Raw genomic sequence first — 19,566 nt, 5'->3', positions numbered from 1 at the left:
CGCACACTTTGTGGCATTTTTTTGCCAAAACGTTTGTCAAATTTTTCCATTTATCTGATTGATACCTCCACAGTTCTTCCTGCTGGAAGTTGTGCATGACAGAAATCCTGAAGACATCCGGAAGCTTGTTCTGACATGTCGCGAGCTGAAAGTCAATATCGAGGACTACTTGAAAACAATCCTTAAATGAGCGGAAGGCTGTGGCAAAAAAGAGCTGTTTATTCTGGCTGTTGGTTTTACATGTTTGTTGCCTTTTGATTTGTTGTTCTTTCTTCAAGACAGTCGCCACAAGAGAGTTGCCACTCTCAGAGAGAGAATCAAAAGAATTTTTTTTATCTTGTCTCTGTAAGGCAAGCAATTGATTGGAAATGTCTGTTCGACGTTCTCTGATCTGTCATATGGACTTGGCATTGTCTTTCTGGGTCTCTCTGCAGAGATGTCGGACCTGCAGATGTTTTTCGTTGATTTGCTTTTGTTGGTTTTTTTATGGTCAACTCACTGTTCAACTCTTCTTTCCTTGGATTAGCAAACATCAAAAGGAGTGGAATTGCTTTCCGGGATGTGCAAAGACTGGTACCTGGTTGTCATGTTTGCGGCATGTTGGTGTCCTTTATACATATCCATGTAATCGGGACCAGTTTTAGATTAGTCAGTTGGGTCACCTACAGATCAAAATTTAAAGAAGCTGCTACCCTTCAAGTTGAATGTCTTCTCCAGTCAGAGAGATGTATTTTTGTCATTATGTAATCTGTTGCTTATGGCTTACGCATTTCCTGACAGGAACTGTGCAGTTGGTTAATGTCATCATGAGAGTGCAAAAATCCCAAAACCACTTTTCGTTGACCTGATTAATTTGAGAGTCTTATTATCCAATTGGTGAAGTTGTGTCTTGTCTATTTGAGGAACTGACGTCAGGTTCGTGGAAAGCAATAGATTTTTTTTGTGGGTGTCGTAACTGGGCCTGTTTAAAATTTCATGGCATTGGAAAGATGTTTGCATTATGCAAACTGCCCCAAATATACCTTAATCCCAGGGAAGCCATTTTTATATTGTGTTCCCTGAATAAAAATGAGGTGGTGCCAGACTACTTTGGGTTCCATGGGTGGTGCCAGACTACTTTGGGTTTCCATGGGGTGGTGCCAGACTACTTTGGGTTCCATGGATGGTGCCAGACTACTTTGGGTTTCCATGGGGTGGTGCCAGACTACTTTGGGTTCCATGGGTGGTGCCAGACTACTTCAGGTTCCCATGGGGCGGTGCCAGACTACTTTGGGTTCCATGGGGTGGTGCCAGACTACTTGGGGTTCCCATGGGGTGGTGCCAGACTACTTTGGGTTCCATGGGTGGTGCCAGACTACTTCAGGTTCCCGTGGGGCGGTGCCAGACTACTTTGGGTTCCCATGGGGTGGTGCCAGACTACTTGGGGTTCCCATGGGGTGGTGCCAGACTACTTGGGGTTCCATGGCCCACTTTTGGTTTTTTTGTTAAACTGAGCTTAAGACATTTAAATCTAATTAACCACATATTCTAAATTATTCATCAGCGTAAATGACATTACATTTGTATGGAAGTTTATTGTACTACCATTTAACACTGTTTCTTCAGTTACAACATTCTCCATCTTTTCTAGGAGTCAGCAGATCATGGTATTTGGTAGGGACGTGTGGCCTAATGTTTGTAACACCTGAACTCCCATTCATGAGGTCAGGGGTTCAGATCCAGTAATGGGCATATGCTGGGCAACAGTGGTACCCCCTGGAGATGTTTTGTTTTCAATTACCTGTTTGCCCCCTGAATTGGCAGGGTTGAGCTGTACTTGTTCTAGAGCAAGAATATTTTGGATGTTTGGTTTAGTCTTCCATTATTTTCTTCCAACTGACAAGCTAAAACAGATTTTCCTAGCTGTGTTCAGAGGTTGCGAGATTGTTAGGGGCTTTTTCAGCTGTGATTGTCAACGGTGAGTCAGCGTTGTTGGACCAGTGGTGCGACATATTTTGTCATATAAACCACTTTTGTCTCTTGTCAGTCTTCATATGCCAAACCAATTTGTTTACATGGTCCAAGTCCATTTGTGTCAGTTTATCATGTCATTAGCTAGGAGTCTTCACTCTGGAGATGCTTTCTTGAAAACTACGTATTGTGGTCCCCTTTTTGCTAAAACGTGTGGCAGATGTGCTGTTTGCAAGATGTTGTAGGACTGAAATCCAGTGGAATGGCTGTGGTTTCTCTCTCGGTTTGGGTTTGGCGTCCTGTCGCAGATGAGATTTTTGTTTCAGTTTGATCAGAATGGTGGATGAGTTTCAGGTTGTCTTGAATTCAGTGTCGGACCACTAGGAGTGATGTTCAAATTTTGTATGGCTCTGTCACGAAAATGTAGCTTTTTGAGTATCGGCCGGTCTGTTTTTGATAACAAAATAGGCTATTAACTGCGGATTAATTTTTGTGAAGTTGCCATAATGATAACTGCCAAAACTACGAGGCGAGTTTCAGATTTGGCAGTTTTGGTGGTTCGTTGTGGAAAGTTGTACAGCCAATCACAGCCAGCGAAAGCTGTGAGGTCATCGCAAACGCCAGAGGAGCCGACATCCCTGGAGTTGGAGTCCTCATGCCAGCGAATCATCATGCAAGAAACGATGATGTCATCATCATTGACCTGTGAGGAGACCCATTTATACCCAGACTCAGAAGTAGCACCCAACTAATGTGGCTGTACAATTAATCAAATGCATATTCAGTTTCTCACAGCCAATCATATGACAAAAGAAGGAGCTCATGCATATGCAGAGAAGTATTGTGGTCTTCAGTCCTTCACAGAAGCAAGACATCAAAGTTGAATAACAGTTTCACAAATGAAGCAAACGGGACAAATCATTCACAATCATCACAACAAAAAGCAGTAAAACTGATAAACTGAATGAGAGAAAGTGGGAGAAGCTTTAGCTACTGTCATGATTCCACCAATCAGCTTCCTTGAAGGTTCACCATGGCAACCAAGAAACATGAATTGAGTAAGTATACAGTAATACACTGTCATGCATTGTTTGGCTCCCATGTCTTTTTTTCACATTTTGTCCATTGTTTTTTGTGAGTGATGCCCCTTCAAAAAGTTCAGATTGTACGTTGTTTTGAGTGCTGCATGGGCAGTCCATGTTTTGTCAAAAGTAAGAGACTATTCATCTCTGTTGCATTTTCCTAGTCAAGAAAAGGACAAAGATGTTAAAAACAAAAAACGTTTCCCAACAAGAATTTGTGGCACTGACGAAACTGGAGCCAAATTTTGCATGGATCCCGTTCTTTGAATGTGTGTCTGTGTTTTCATATGGGGGTTTATTCTTTTATGGAATATTCCATTTGGGGGGATGGGGGTGTCCAATGTCACTGTGGGGAGGGGAGAAGACAACTATACATTCAACCTGTTGAAATGGATGTTCTTGCCTGAATCTCTTTTGGGGGTGAATAAAGACTTTACATGGTAGCCATCTTGCAGGCCAGGGTCTTTTGTTTCATAGGGAAACCTCCTGTGTGCATATCCTGTGGAACAAAAGCACTGCCCTGCAAGACGGTAGCCACGCATACCCTATGTTGGCCAACTTGGCCAACTTCTTTGGTCGAAATATCCTGTGCATTTAGGAATTACTACTTTGTAGACTGAGTTTCCTAAGAGTAGTGACCGTAAATTTTTCTGTTACAAATGTCGTAGTTGTGTAAAAGACTCCGAATTGCATCTGAGAATGGAGTTGGTTTACATTTGTACTTTGATTTCGGAGTTGGAATTGACCAGCAGGCATGTTGCTGGCATTGGGCAGCAAGTCCAGACAAGCAACCCTCTGAAGTTGTGCCCTGCCCAACGGCTGTTTGAAACTGCCTAACTCGCAGTCTGTCGATTGCTGTGAATATTCCAATGGCATGAATCAAAACTGTGGCCCAGAATGTCTCGTGCTGACTCGGCAGTCAGAGTTCAGCCATTTTGAAAGCACTTTCTCACTCATGCTGGTATGCTGCTGTCATCACCGTTTACTTTTAATAAAAAAAAAGGCATGTCAGGGTGTAACATAAGGTAATCTGTTCCTCAGCCCAAGTGTACATCCCTCAGTCGTTTTTTTGCCTAACATCACAGCAAACAATGAAAGTCAAATCATGCCCTACGCACACTGCAGCATCCTTCTGTGTTTCGGTCGCCTGTCTTCAGAGTTGCCGGTAGCTTCATTCTGGATGCAAGTTGGAACTGTAAAGCTGCAGACGTTTGACTAGCAAGTAAAAATGTGTAAATGATGCACCCATCACACTGGAATCGCACCAATTTTGGCTTTGTCCAAACTGCATTTAGTGTTTCCCAAATCCCAAGTTTGTTTACCTGAAAAGCTGAATGACGCAAACTGGGAAGTTGGAGCAATGTAGAGCTGTGATGGTTTCCAAGATGCCAGATACCGGTTCATGTACCTGCAAAATGGCTGATACCTGATGCCATCTATCCATAATGTAAACTGTATTAACCAAAGCAGGCAGCCAAACAGTTATTACTTAGAAACATGCATCAAATCAGATTTACGTCAGTTTTAAAGATCACAGTTTCTGCAGTCATTTGATGAGATGGAAAGTGGTTTAATACCCATCTAAAATAAAACTTGGACATTTGTGAAAGCCCCTGCATCAGGATTGAAATTGACAGCATGTTGGTAAAATGACCAGTGCATAAATTTATGAACCAGTATGCGAGGCACAAAACCTGCACTTCCTTCCGATATTCCAGGTTTGCAGAAATCAAAACCAACCACTGGTATGTTTTCTCCCAGAGGTGATTTTAGTGTGATGGGTCACATGTTTAGGTATTTGGAATGGAATCAGCTGTACACTTTAACTATTGAGGATGTTTTAATGCCAAAAATGAAGGGTGTAGCAAGCAGAGCTAGGCTTAACGAGTTGATGCTGTGTCTCGGACGGGCAGTTCCCAGCAAGTGATTTGAACGAGACCAAGCCAAGGAAGAAGCCACTGGATAAACGTGAAAGTTTCAACAGCAGAAAGTTGATCTGTACTCCAAAAACTCCGCCCAGCTTGGTATAACTTGAGATGTTACGGGAGGCAAGGCGGAAATGTGAAACACCAGTCTGATCTGGCACTGAACCATCCTCGTTAGTCTAGTTCCCCGTTCTCTATTCATGGAATGAACACACCATCTCCGAGAGGCTCCTGATGATCGGTCATTACCATGCCTGTGGAACAGTGGTCCCATGAGCCTGCCCGTGAAGTAGAGTGCTGTCTGAGTACAACATGACCACATCCCTGAAGTGACCTGAAGCTGTCATTTGTAAGCATGATCAGTAAAGATACAAGAAGGTCTCACAGTGAATCCAGAGGCTTCTGTGCTTAGTCAACCAACAAGTTCACAGAACACACTGATGCTGAAGAAGTCACCCAATCCTGCCCACCCAATCTCGATCTTAAAACTCTCCCAGTGTCATTTTAGAACACCCTCCCCCCCCAAAAAAAAACATGTTCCCCAGTTGTAAAAGTCGCCTCTTCACTTTCCAATTTCAACAACATTGGTTACCCCCATGTTATCGTGTCCCTAAACATCGCCGAATACGATTGCGTCACAACATTGACCAACGAAGTGACGATTGCAGTTGCTTCGTGACCAAGCAACAGAGCCTCGTTGGGATGAGAAAGAATTATGATGGAGTGGATGCAGTTGGAAAGCTGAAACTTCACGTTGTCTGATGAGTTGAAGAAACCAACGAGGGTGTGAATTCCTCCATGTATGAAGGCCACTCCCTGACCACGTAATGTTCTTTAGCTACATGAGTTTTAAGCACTATACTGTTCTTGTAGTGAACACTCCAAGAAGCTGAATATTGTAAATACAACCCAAATGCATAAAATTGAAAGTTCCATTTCTCCTCAATTGTGCACGTCTAAAACAGGCACATGTACACATCCCAGGCCTTCAACGGAACCCCTTTAATGCTGATTTTAAACCAGTCAACTCTGATTGCTTGTCTGCTCCTTACTCTGTCTTGCAAGCATGCAATGTAAACAAACACGAGAAATGTTTTCGTCAATTCATGGAATGTAATATTTTGATGACAAGCCTTTTCTTATTAGACTGCATCTTTATGGATTTGCAGTACATTTCAAAATAGACCTGAGTTTGGCTCTGGCTTTGTGCTTGTATTTGGGGAATGTTTTGGGCAGGTGAAAGTACATGTAGTTACGTTGTAACTCCCGCCAATTGGTCACATTTTTCTTCCCTTTTCCATTAGATTCTCTTGAAAATGGTGCTCTGCCAATTTGGCATTTTGATTCATTTGCAAAGTATTTAAAATGTATGCAAGAAAAATAGTAGTGCCAGCTATTCAGGTTTTTTTTTCAGTGAATAAACAAGTGCATTCAAGACTGTAAGATGTTTATTGAAGCAATATATTGTTAGAATGATGATCTACATGTATTTAACGCTATTTCAACATTAACCTAAATGCTGTTATTCTAATACTTTCATTGACGTTCTTCTTCATAATTGTTTTCTCTTCGTTTGGCTTTAAATATGAATGGAGGGACTGGATTTCATGCACTTTAATAGACTTTATAGGAAATGTAGAAATCTGTAGGTACAGCAACATGTTTTAGAAACCTTTTCTTTAAAAAATAAGTCTTAAACCCTCCAAATTCCTACAAAACCCTCCAATATCCATTAAAAGATTATGCAAGATCTTTTCAGGCTGTAGGAAGATATTGCCCGGCTGTTGTTGCTTTGTGATAAAGCTAAAGTGTACAGAATGTACCACTGAGTTCCAGCAAAATGGCCCTGGATTTTGGAGGATTCCGAAAAGATCCTTGGAGAAATGCCAAAGATGTCAGGGCTAAGTAATGTTAATGAACGTGTCACTGTTTCAACCTTTTGGCATTTGATAAAGATACGGATGCCACATGGTTCATGAAAAAGAGAAAGAAAAGAAAAAAACAAAACTATGTAAACATTTGACTAACCTCTCTAGGGATGCTGAAGGTCATTTGGTTTGAAAGGAGACTTCAGTTATTAATGAAGTTACTCTTTTTTCTGTTTTTTAAAATTGGAATTCACTCGGCATTGATATTTGTGGACTCTAAAATTATAACTGCATTGATAAATATTCCTTAAACTGATGAAAACAAAAGATACCATTTCCAAAGAGTTATTCTAAGGATTTTTAACCAAACCTAGATCAGTGATAGTTTTCATCGTAAAGATTATTTCCAATTTGTTTTCACTGCTAGCATCTCCCTTCCTGTAGTTATTCATAGCCTTTTGTAATATCCAAAGCTGATTTCTATTTATAAGTGCATGTTCAGTATAGCCATTTGTGATAAGTATTTTTAAGATCCTTCAGATGAACTGTCCAAATGTCGAGCGTACAGTGACGTTTTGTAGTAAGCACATACATGTACATGTACGTTTGTTCATGTGTAGTCGTGGCTGTATTTGTAGCATAGGCTTGTCATGGAATACAGTGTCCAATTTATGCCATTGACTGATCCAAGTTTTTAGCTTTCCACTGTGAACAAAGTGTGCTCCAATCCTAAGCTCCAAGCAGCTTTATGAAAACTATGCTTTATAATATGTACAGTGTAGTGCAGCGTGTCTGTTCTTCGTCTCAGTCTCCCAAGCTTGCATTTAGAATTGTACAATTACTTTACATGTTATAGGTGTGTGTTTCGACACAAGAAGATGGCAACTTGAGTTGCCATCTGATTTTGTCCGGAAGCGCACTGCATGAACTGTTCATGAATTGCACAAGAGCTAGTACCCCTTCGGTCCACTCTAATTTAACGTCTTGTTCGGGGAAGTTTGGAGGCAATTTCTAAAAGATGCATGTTGGGGGGGTTTTGCTTCTGAAAAGCACGCCCCAATCGCACCTGCACATTTCACCTCGCATGCATGGCATTTGACATTTTCAGTAATGAGACATCTGGAGCAGCGTTAAAATTCCGCCTCATGAACTCTTGCCTGTACACAGAATGCCTAGTTTACATGTAAACGCCTGCATATATTATTAGTAATGCGGTGGTTGATTTTTGGAAAACCGACAGATATTTCACTCTCTCCGTCAGGCCTTTTCAGTAATTCTTCCCCTTTTCTGCTTTTATTTCCAGTACCGAAGTAAGAAAATGCTTTCTGTTCATGTATAAATTATACATTATTTTGTTATCGCACATTTTTTGGTACCATTTGTACAAAATATATATGAGAGAGAAAGTATACATTTGTCATCGTGAATTTATAAAAAGTTTTCCAAAGTGTGTGTGTCAGGCCAAAGAAATTGATTTCTTTTAATCTAAATTCAAAATAAGTTGTCAGAGTGGCACGGCATGTCAAAAAAATAAAATAATTTTTTTTTCCAATTTAGCACTTTCATCCCTTTTAGAAAGGGAACCCGGTACATGCACAGTCGAACCTCGTCAGTCAGAGGTCCTTCGGACTTGGTGAATTAAACAGGGACCTTGTATTATCAGGAATGAAACCAATGAAAAACAAAGGAATGGGAGTTGAAAAATTTCTTCGTTATAAGGCGAATCTTGTATTAACAAGGCTCTTACTAACGAAGTTCGACTGTACATGTAAACATCCTAGACAACTTACATGTTAACCCCTTAACGCCGGGATTCTTTTGACCGTGACTGCTGGGCCGCGGTATGCCCAGTTTGCAAAGCTCTGTCCAGCAGCAGGCCCCATTGAACCAGCAGCTTCATGGTGGATAGACTGTATGTGTGGTATGCACTAATCCTCACACAAAGCCACGGCTGTAGATAGCTCCGGTATGAAGGGGTTAAACGTCCATAAAACATAACATGTTATTCCGATATTAAGTCATATGACTGAAAAAAAGAAAGAAGGCTCAAGTCACACAAAATTGTGTTTATACAAGAAATTTGTGTTTTGGACAAAATTCAATTAAAATCATACCCTTGTATTCTATTTTGATAAAGATCCCACCGGCATTTCCATACTGTGCAAGTAGTCAGAGATATCTATCATGCAGTACAGGCAAACTGATCATTTACTGATCTGGGCAAAAGAAGTTCAAAGAATTCCAGATTGAATTTGCTTGATTCTGAACAAAAATGGCCTAAATTAACTTTCAACCAAACATGTCAGAAATGGCTGTTGAAGAAAAGTCACTGGAAGTTCAGAGAAGGTGATTCCAAACGGCACAACAGTAGTCGCGCTATTAAAGCGTCAACAAGCATCAACAGGCACAAGTAGTATCAACAAAGCGTCCACAACTTTAAAATATCCCCTGAAGATTTAAAAGTGGTTTAAATCACGTTTCTAACAGCTACCACTGTGTGTAGAGAAAAACAGCGAATTTGCTTCGGAAATGAAGCTTTTTCACGTCCATGGGAAAACAAGATGGCGGCTGGCCGGGCTGCACTAGCAGGCCCGACTTAGTCCCTCGAATTTTGAATAATGTAATACATTAAATATGATATGTAAATATAAAATATTTCCATAAATACCGGTATGCTTGAATAACTTGTTGACACTTTGTCGTCGCTTGTTGACGCTAAATAGCATGACCCCACGAGACTTTTACTTAACATTTCTTCAATTTGTGATGGCCGACCAAAGAGGGATAACTTCTAATGGTCATTTTTTCCGACACGTTGACAGCGTAGCCTCACAGGAGATCAATTATTTGATCTGGATGCTCTTGATGACGCCAGCCCTGATGCCCGATATCTCGCCACCGTAACGAGTCAACTCTTTCCTCACCTCACGGACCTGAAGAATGGTGAAGAAAACAGAATGCAAAGTTCTTAAAAAAATGTAGAACCAACGACGAGACAAAGTGTCGGAGCAACTGTAACAAAATCTGTCGCGAGACAATTTGGCTCACCCGACTGATGCTTGTCTAGGATTTCCTTGACATGAAACGACTAAGATTTCTTCCCCGACCCCCCCAAAAAACCAGCAGACCATTTAGTGTTGTCCCCCTGCTAATGCTGAGACCACTTCAAAGTCTTTTTTTGGAGGGGCAAATGGGGGTAAGTGGCATGCCCATGGACATAACCTTTGGCCAGTGCATTTATTTGGACTCTAACCCCTGATACTTTGATCGCAAGTCACAGACTTTGATTATGTTGACCACTAAGCCACACTCCTACTGTAACTCAGCACACTGACTAAAAAAGTCCAAAGTTCACAGACATCGGAAATATTTTGGAAATGCTCCCCTCTGAACCAGATTTTAATGCTTTTTTTCCTGGGTTGAAATTTCAACCAGGTGCCCCCAAAATACTTCAATTTGCTACGGATAACTACACTAACAATTCCTCCTTATTGAGTCATTTTCAAAAACCAATTTTGTGAAATCCTTGTGCAGCCCTTTAGACCTTCAGAATTTCCCAGTAGAGACCTGTTCACCCTACTGACCTCGGACTCCACAAGGCGCCGTATTTCAAAACTACAGACAGCAGTTCGTTTGGTACATACTGGCTGACAAGAACTTTTATCATCAACTTTGTTGGTACCCTGTACAACACTTTCATCCCAAATGGCAGATTTTCAGAAATTAATCTCCACCCTGCGTCTGAGCAGTTGGAGTACCCCCTGGATTCTTGGCTCACCTGCCCCTTGCGCCTGACTTTGGCTTTCTTGAACTTCATCCTATGCTTGACCCGTGGGTTCCGCTGCTCTTTCTTGCGGCGGGGCGTTAGGCCTTTGTTCTTGGAAATCTGCAGGATTTCAACGTGAAATGAACAAAATGGACGAAGTCTGTTTCCAGAGCAGATAAAAATCAATTTACACATCTGCTAAGAATCTGTGTTGTGTAGATAGAGCTGGGCTTTCTTCACCTTTTTAACAGTTCTGTGAACTGTTCCCATGAACAGTTCAATACCAATGCTCATATGACTTGCAAGCGGATCCTCGTGTGCGCACCTCGTGAACAGCAAAATGGCAACTGCCACATCATGTTTAATATTTTTTTAGCCAATGAGAGTTCAGCTTTCCATCATGAATATGTATGAGGTACGGTACTTTCAACCGCATGTTGAATGGACCAGTGACAGTTCAGCTCGCCATCATGAATATGTATAAGGTATGGTAATACATGTACCATCTACTGGTACTTTCAACCATGTCCCCTTGTGTCAGAAGTGTTCCAGTGGCATCTACTTTGAACACCCTACCTCCAGACCCTTCGTGTTAAATATTTTGTACCACCAACAGTACTTTGAACAGTAACTTTTGCATATGTATATAAGCCAAGAGAACAATAACCCCCGGCAGAATACTCCACCCAAGCACTCCAACAAATTTCTTATTGGATTTTGAAGGGTCCGGGAGGGTTAGGGTACAAACTGTATCATCTCTGACCTCGTAGGTGATGGCCCTCTTGCCGTCTTCTGCCTCTTCGCTTTCCTCGTCCCCAGCTTCTTCTTGGCTCTCCATATCCCTGTTTATGTCAAAGTAGGTCACACAAAATGAGTCTGAGGACTCCTTTCTCCATAATTTGGTTTGTCTCAGGAACAGAAAACTGAGCTCTCTGTTTTGGTGTATCACTGGGTTTGAGATACCGATGACAAATATACTTTGTGCGAGAGAAAATTAAAGGGCTTTGAATTCTGCATGATTTTTTATAACGTTCTCAACTCAAAAGTAGCTCTTTGATTTGCGACTCATTTTGTCGGATCACAAACTCTGAATATTATGGGGATGTTTCCACATACAAAGGTTAACTCAAAAGTCAACATTTGGATTCTATGGGAATCCCAAAAGAGCTTATTGGCTTATTCCCATCAAGACGGACCACATGGAATCCAAGAACCACTGCACAATGCTCCAGTAGGACCACAGGAGATCTTACGAGATCATAGGACACCCCATGGAAACCACAGAGTGTCCTACGTAGATTGCAAAGCATACAAGCAGAACCACAAAGGGCCCCAAGGCAGGCACTTGAAGGGTTTGCTGGGACTATATAGGGCATCAAAGCTGACCATACGAGATTCAACAGGCACCGGTACCACAGGGGACCAACTGGGCCAATATCAGGTACACTGGGTGCCAGACGGGGGACGATACTGTCTAATAAGTCTCTGTGGGAGCCAAGTTTACAATGTGAAAGGGTTCACCAGAATCCACAGAGGTATAACGAGGTAGATCCAAGTGTAGCCCAGGATGTCAGAGAGGGATCCTACGGGTTTGAAAGGATCCAATATGATTGACTGTGATGGGTTTTTCAATGAGTATCTCCTGATACAAAAGCTGCGTCGAAATTTGTGGGTCTGTTATTCTTTGGAGAAAAAACCCAGATGAAAACAGAATTACAACATAATTAAAAACAGGTCTCACTTTGCTTGTCTCTTCCGCTCCAATCTTCTCTCCTGCACCTCTTTGGCAATCTTCTCGTAGTACTCCAGCGCTCTCTGCTCCTCGTCGGGTGTCATCCCGGTACCGGGTGAACGGTTTGCTGCCGGGTCTTGGGTAGTCTTTTCAGCGGCCTTCGCTCCGTGGCCATTCGAAGAGGATGCTTCATGGCGGCCTTTCTTCGCCTTGACGCCGGCTTTGATTCTGGTGGTCCGTGTCAACGTTGCATCGTCGTCACTGTCAATGCCATCCTTGTCACTGCTGGCATTCTCGTCACTGCTGTCGGGTGCTGGGGAGACACATGGTTTTGAAATCCCAGGAAAAAAATGGGACACAACCGAAATTAACCCCGGCATTTACAGATTGTTCAAAATAATCCCATTTGAGGATTTTTAGTGGATTTTGCAGGATTGAGGAAGGCAAAGCCCAGCTAGTATTACATTTATATACTGATACTCATGCCCCTTGAAAGTTCTGTGCCCAGAGAAAGTCCAAATTGGTTTACACTACAGTGGCCAATTGTCCACGATTCAGGAATATTCACATCAAAAATGTCGAGGGCATTAAGGTCAATACTGGTCAACACCGTGAGCAATGACTCTCATTAGCAGTTTAATGTTAGCTTTACACTGCTGGCATTATAACTATAGTCCTACTGAACAATTTTGCTGTTAGATCCCATAGTGGCTGACACGATGAGGGTGCAACGTTGGATCTACACTGAGCAAGCTTCTCACTTAAACAGCACCAGTTTAGGTTGTGGTCCTCCAGTGAAGAACCGAGATAAGCTGAAGGATTATTAGATGAAGAGAACCGACTTTCTTTACCGATGACATCATCAGTCTGTTGTTTGTCAAGAAGTTCTTGGATCTCCAATTCCAGTTGCTCGTCCAACGGTTCCAGTTCCTTAATTAGCTGAGATTAAAAATCGAATCCAAAATGTCTGGGTCATTACGGTCGTTATACAAATTTCGTGCGTTATGATTGGCCAACGCGTTGCAAACTCTAGATGGCGCACTATTTTGAATCGCCTTTATTCCATCAAGTAAAACTATTAGCCTACAGAATGTTTGCTTAAAAAACAAAAAATGGTTACCGGCAAAAAGGTCAGGCATCACTCAGTTATCACTAACTCGTTCCCGGCTCCATTGTTTGCTTGGAACCAAATTTTTTAAAGCCACGAGTATGATCTTATCAATAGGCTTTGCATCTGGGATCATAGCATCACTGACTACTTGTAGTATCTGCTCTTGTAGTGGACTCGAGCCAGCAACCCAGATCCCAGAGAGCTCGGTGGTCGAGTGGTTCAGACATCTTCACTTGCAAACAGGAAGTCTGTGATTCGAATGCGACTGAGTAAGCTGGTGATATTTTGCAATACGGACACAATTCATAATAGTGCGCCTCCAAGAGTTTGCAACGTGCTGGCCAATCACAGTGTGCAAAATCTGTCGACCCTTTCTAAACACGCATTGGGTCGACAAATTTCACGCACTGTGATTGGTCAACGCATTCTTGGACCACACTGAGAATAAAGTGCAACTATTCCAGTGTGGGGCCAAACCACGAGTACAAGGCATTTCCTTTGTCTTTTGAGACTTTTGCCTGACAAGAGCCATCACATGCAACACAAGGGCAAGGATAAGAGAAACACGGAAGGGTGGAAACAGACCAGACAGCATCCTACTAACCTTTTTGTGAGCCAATATTCTGGTGATGACAGGGTGATTGTGAACAGGGACGTGCTTGGCTTTGAGCGTCATGTAGAAACTGATGTTGACGCAGTAGCTGTTTAGGAAATGATTAAACAAGCAGGCTTACACGCTGCTTATACATTATTGGTAAGAAAAAGCGAAATCGCTTTATCCCAATTCATGACCTAGCGATTCCCACTAGCACTGAATCGTATATTTCATGTCTAAGACATGCCATGTCCATCAGCCGAGACTTGCTTTGCCGTCACTGAAAATATGCCTCAACCATCTGAGCTTTATAACACACTGAAATCTAATTGAAACTCATGGACCGTTGAAAAGGTCAATCAACATTCAAATGGTGTTAGGTTGCTGCCATTGTGACCCACCATTCAAAATGGGTGAAGAGAGACCCACATTCAAAAAATTGTCTGCAGAAAGCTTTAAAGTTTAGTATAAACCAGGCTATGAAATATGTGGAATTTGCATTCCGCATTGTCTATATTGGTATCATTTTCCAATTAATACATGAGTAGTATTTCGGGATGTCGCATTTTGCAGGATTCCCATTTTTGCTTTATTGCATTCTGTTATTCAGTAGGGTTCTCTTTTCAGCTATGTTGCATTCTGTTGCATTCAGCTGGGTTCACATGGCAGGTGTATTGTATTCTGTTGCATTCAGCTGGGTTCACATGGTAGGTGTATTGTATTCTGTTGCATTCAGCAGGGTTCACATGGCAGGTGTGTTGCATTCTGTTGCATTCAGCTGGGTTCACATGGCAGGTGTGTTGCATTCTGTTGCATTCAGCAGGGTGCTCATTTCAGCTGTCTTGCATTCTGTTGCATTCAGCTGGGTTCACATGGCAGGTGTGTTGCATTCTGTTGCATTCAGCTGGGTTCACGTGGCAGGTGTGTTGCATTCTGTTGCATTCAGCTGGGTTCACATGGCAGGTGTGTTGTATTCTGTTGCATTCAGCTGGGTTCACATGGCAGGTGTATTGTATTCTGTTGCATTCAGCTGGGTTCACATGGCAGGTGTGTTGCATTCTGTTGCATTTAGCTGGGTTCACATGGCAGGTGTGATGTATTCTGTTGCATTCAGCAGGGTTCTCATTTCAGCTGTGTTGCTTTCTGTTGCATTCAGATTGTTTCTTATTTCAGCTGTGTCGCAGTTAGCATGGCTGCCTAGAGGGAACCCTATGGGAGTTAAATCCGACTTACTTGATGTACAGCCTGTATTTAGTGCTGATGTAGTCGGCTCCTGGGCCCTGTGGTATTCTACCATCTTTCACCATGCCCAGGAGAGGGTGTAATGTGTTGATCACCTCCTTCAACTGCAGGTGTTAAAAGAACACATTGTTCCAATTGGGTTTTGTTTTTTTAAATGCAGGTTTCCAAGTTGTGAATAAAGGAAAAGACAGGACGAGAATGGATGCCGAGCACATATTTATTCCCATTCATAAATACCTTTTTGAGTCAAAACAAGTTTCAAAAATTATAAATTTCCAACGATTTTGATCAACATGTTTTTGCTTAAGTTTGTTTAAACACCCCTCTAGCCATCTGATGGTATATTCCTCTTGCAAGTAGTCACAAATAATCTTATTACATGAAGACTGGCGCAAGCATGGTGCATACTGCATGAGGTGGCGTGCAGCCAGCACTGTCATCTTATGTCAGCACAGCTAATAACCTATGTCATGGGTTTTTTAAATTGTTCCCGAGCGGCTTCCATTGAAGCATCTTGTTTAATGTGGTTTTGAAGTGACCGGATTTGTTTAAAAAGGAAATTCAGTACAGTGTTTGCAACTGGGGTCTTAAAAATTATTATTGTCCTATCCTGGATTTAGACACAAAATTCTGTATAACCTCTTCTTGTTTCTTACAGTGGACCTGTGAATGCCTACCTTTGTCTTGAAGTCTCCGACAAGTTCAAGAAATTCTGGAGATTCCTTTTTCAGAATCTACACAAAACAGAAGTAGGAAGTCAGTGCAAAATTAAACAAATTCAGCAACATGGCTTCACATTTGCAAATGTAGAAAGTTGTCTTACAAAAGCATGGAGGTATTTGATTAGATTTGTTGAGAATTTTGGAGATCCACGGGGCATGTATTTTACCCCAAGAACAATGCGAAATCGGAGCTTCTTTGAATCACAAAACAAGCAGACAACTAGACAGACTGACATCTTGCCTCACCTCCATTTTCTCTCGCTTGGAGAGTTTACTCAGGTCCTTCACTACTTTCTCCTCTGCCTCTTCACCCAAATCAGTGGCTTTCTTCTCTTTGGCTTTTACTGAAACCTTTTACGACACAGAGACGGTGGAAAGTTAAATGTGGTTTTGACAATGCAAATCAAACATGCAGCAAATTAAAGGCTCATGGTTATATAATAAAAAATTAGTCACTGAAGAGAAAATTGACAAAACATGAAATGTGATTTTACATGAGCATCAGTTGATAATTACTGTTCCATACTGTTGCAGTGCTGTTAAGGTATAATATGTAACTGCATAACGCCGATTACATTTATCCAGCAACAAAATCCATGGTTGCATAGTAGTCAGTGGACAGTAATCAGCTGGTGAGATACAACAGGGACTCTACTTTGGCTGTGCTGCTCTTTGTTGCACTGAACATGGTTCTCATTTCATTTCTGTTGCATTCTGTTGCACTCCGCAGGGTAATCATTTAAACCTGTGTTGCATTTTGTTACATATTCTCATGAGCTGAAAAAAGCCCTCCCAATTAGCAGCTTGTGCGCTTCTGCCACCAGGGAGCAGAGTTACGGCCAGAGTTTATACCTGGAAGAGCTGCATGTCAAAATCTGTCTCCTGCATCATCTGTGACATCCTTTTCTGGATGGCAAGGGCTTCCTTCTCCTCTTCAAATGCTTCTTCATCCTCGGACCCGCTGGCACCTAAGAAATATTACAACTCTGAATCACTTGGTTGTATTCAGCTGTGTGCTTAACACAGCTACGCAACATGTTGTTGCAGTGTACAAGACTCTCACTTAATTTTGCTGTATTTTGTTGTACTTTTGTTGTAATTTGGTTGCATTTTTGTTGAGACAGGCACATGATTCAGAAGTGCACATACAAAGAGTCAGGAGTCAACGCACAACTAACAGACAAATGGGCAGAAAAAGAATGCCTTTTCTGTACTTCGTAACAAAACCAATAAGTCAGCTCTGAGTAAGTGGAAAACTGACCAGCATACGATTTTGAATTTTTAAAATCCACTACCAGTACCATATCAAGTATTTAAATTCTGCATTCTCACCGGGCATATCATCATCCACATAATCGGTGTGGTAGTACTCTTTCTTCCGCTTGCCCCAGGATTTGGCATCGGGGAGCCCCGTCTCCTCTCCCGGCTCCTCCCTGCCCTCCTCCTCATCTTCCAAGTCGCTGGCAATCTCATCCAGGTGCTGCTGGGTCCGGATGCGGCGAAGCTTCTCATCAATGTCGTCATCGTCCGAGTCTGAATAGTCCAAAGGAAGTATCTCTTCCTGCCCGCCCCAAAAAGACACAGTTCATTAAATAAGGCTAAACTCTGGTGCTCAAGGCACTGATGTGTGTCACTCACTGGGCCCGTCCAACATTCCTGAGACCCATCTCAGCTCCCTGGGGAGTCCACAGCTCCATGCCAAGCACTGTTTCTGTCACAAATGGCTCATCGTACATAACCATCTCTATCCTCACGGGCATCAGCATATACAGTGGAACACAGTTACAACAAGGTCCTTGGGCAAGTTGGGACTTTACAAATTTCCTTGTTATAATAGTTACCTTGTATTATCAGTTATGGAAACAAAGAAAAACAACGACTTGGGACCTAAAACTATCCTTGTTATAAATGTGACTTTGCATTAACAGTGCTCTTCTTATGTGTGTTTGACTGTATACCCCAGGATGGAGAGACACAAGCGGCTGGATTGGAGCCTAAAACAATAATATGGCATTTATGAGGTACACAGTATCTCAGAGTATCTGTAATACAAAGGTGTTGATGTACATGTATTATCATTATCCCTGCACTTTGGGCTCACAACATCTGAACAATTCCTGAGGCCATCTCAGCTCCCTGGGGAGTGTACTAGCCCAGCACTGACGTATCAAGTGCACAGAAAGAAACACAATAATCATATCTATGGGGGCATAAAAGTGACTTGCCTAAGATCACAACATGCTGCCACCAGCTGGATTCGAACTCCCCACCCCAATGATCAGAGGCTACAAACCCTGACTACTAGGCAGTGCAGCGCCAAAATAGTTAAACCAGCTTCTCTTTCTGGGTGTGTCAGCTTGAGACCTCTCTATCATCTACCGACCTGATTCTCTGAGTCGCTCTCTCCATCTAGCCTCCCGTCTCTCTCCAGGAGGATCTTGTCTCTGTTCTCATTGAACTCGTCTACCTCGTCCATGAAGTAGTCTGGTGCCGTGGGGTCCGGCACAGGCATCTTCTTGTAGGCTCGTTCATCGTCGCTGTCATAGTCTGACTCCTCTCCCTTGCGATTATGAACTCTCTTCCTGTTCAAGATAGTTTAAAATGAAGCACAGTTAAAGAAAAATAATGCTTACCATCCCCACCCTACCTTTTTGGAGGCTATCTGCAGATTTCATTCTATTTTTAACGACTGAAAAAAATCTTGTGAGACATAGGACTTAGTTTTTTTTTAATGTCCTATCCCTAAAAATAAAATACTTGACAGTTGGAATAGGTAATTTCAAACTTTTTATATTATACTTTTCACATTATGCACCATGGTCACACGTATCTCTAACATCTGAACATGCCTTCATAACAAACTGTTGGCCTACATGTATGCCTACATCTCCGACTTGATTTCCCTTTTTCAAACTTAAAAACAATCTTACAATTCTACACCTGCACATTAGAAAGAAACCGTGATAATAAACTGATGGCAGAATTGTTGGCAAATTGAGCCATCATGGCAATAAATAAGATCAACAAATTGCATAAAGACGAAGCGACTGCGCAGACTGACAAATCCCACTAAAAATGCTGTTTAAATAGTACTGGCCTACATGTTACGTAAACTGTGACTGTGAGACCTAACCATGCTAATGTTATGGTCGAGTTAACACTAACAGTTAACCACGTTAACGGTAACTTAAGGCTTTAATAGCAAAACTACACTGTACGCTCAGGGTTTGATCATCGTCACACTTGCTGTTGTACTATCAAGTGTCATGACTGTGAGTTGCTTAATCATTTGTCATTGTTGGACTGACGCCAGCGATGACTCAGGTGATGGTTAACGTGCGTTACCTTCTTCGTCCCATTCTTCAACTAAATCACACGTGACAAACGAAGGTAAACTCTCTCTGTCTATAACTTAGCCTTAGGTGCAGAGGTAGGCCTAGCTGTGGCCAACATTTGGCAGGACTGTCCCCACGTGTGTCGTTTTAGTAGTTGTAGTTAAAACACAGTCGTTCGTACGTACATGTAGTACATCTAATTAGTCAGGCTTCCTGATTACCAATTCACGAAACCATC

At 42.0% G+C, this 19,566-nt stretch overlaps 2 protein-coding genes across 5 annotated transcripts in view; one reads left to right on the top strand and one right to left on the bottom strand.

Annotated features, from left to right (window-relative positions):
- LOC110978652 (zinc finger C3H1 domain-containing protein-like) overlaps positions 1-8,234 on the top strand; it is a 44,908-nt gene extending 36,674 nt beyond the window's left edge. For 2 of the 3 annotated variants that reach the window (XM_022233803.2, XM_022233802.2), the window contains exon 30: positions 74-4,019. In XM_022233803.2, the coding sequence (XP_022089495.2) occupies positions 74-190 (117 nt within the window). In that variant the 3' untranslated portion in view covers positions 191-4,019. Of the gene's footprint in view, positions 1-73; positions 4,020-4,890 lie in introns of those variants that run through there. The other variant, XR_015428232.1, reaches the window with a different exon arrangement.
- Positions 8,090-19,541, bottom strand: LOC110978665 (something about silencing protein 10-like). Of its 2 annotated transcripts, none has more exons than XM_022233821.2 (13): positions 19,339-19,541; positions 18,377-18,575; positions 17,326-17,554; positions 16,846-16,961; positions 16,240-16,344; positions 15,949-16,005; positions 15,263-15,375; positions 14,039-14,135; positions 13,175-13,262; positions 12,333-12,636; positions 11,355-11,433; positions 10,604-10,711; positions 8,090-9,758 (listed from the first exon to the last, which is right to left on the bottom strand). In XM_022233821.2, exons 1-13 carry the CDS (start codon positions 19,350-19,352, stop codon positions 9,669-9,671), a joined length of 1,599 nt encoding a protein of 532 aa, XP_022089513.2. In that variant the 5' UTR covers positions 19,353-19,541; the 3' UTR covers positions 8,090-9,668. The 2 variants fall into 2 exon arrangements, with proteins under 2 accessions (XP_022089513.2, XP_022089514.2); XM_022233822.2 differs by lacking the exon at positions 19,339-19,541 and adding an exon at positions 19,212-19,302.
- Between the last annotated feature and the right edge of the window lie 25 nt (positions 19,542-19,566).

This window comes from Acanthaster planci, linkage group LG18 (genome assembly GCF_054643075.1).
Source record: "Acanthaster planci isolate LZ-2023a linkage group LG18, COTS_SCS, whole genome shotgun sequence".
NCBI lineage: Eukaryota > Metazoa > Echinodermata > Asteroidea > Valvatida > Acanthasteridae > Acanthaster > Acanthaster planci.
Note: the sequence above shows the minus strand (reverse complement) of the source record. Positions and strands in the feature narration are given on the sequence as shown.

Bases quoted from the DNA above. Each gene is read 5' to 3' on its own strand.
- LOC110978665 (XM_022233821.2), bottom strand. The intron at 15,376-15,948 runs GTAGGCATTCAC...TAACACCTGCAG, and splicing joins TCGGAGACTTCAAGACAAAG to TTGAAGGAGGTGATCAACAC. The intron at 14,136-15,262 runs GTAAGTCGGATT...TTTCCTAAACAG, and splicing joins AAATACAGGCTGTACATCAA to CTACTGCGTCAACATCAGTT.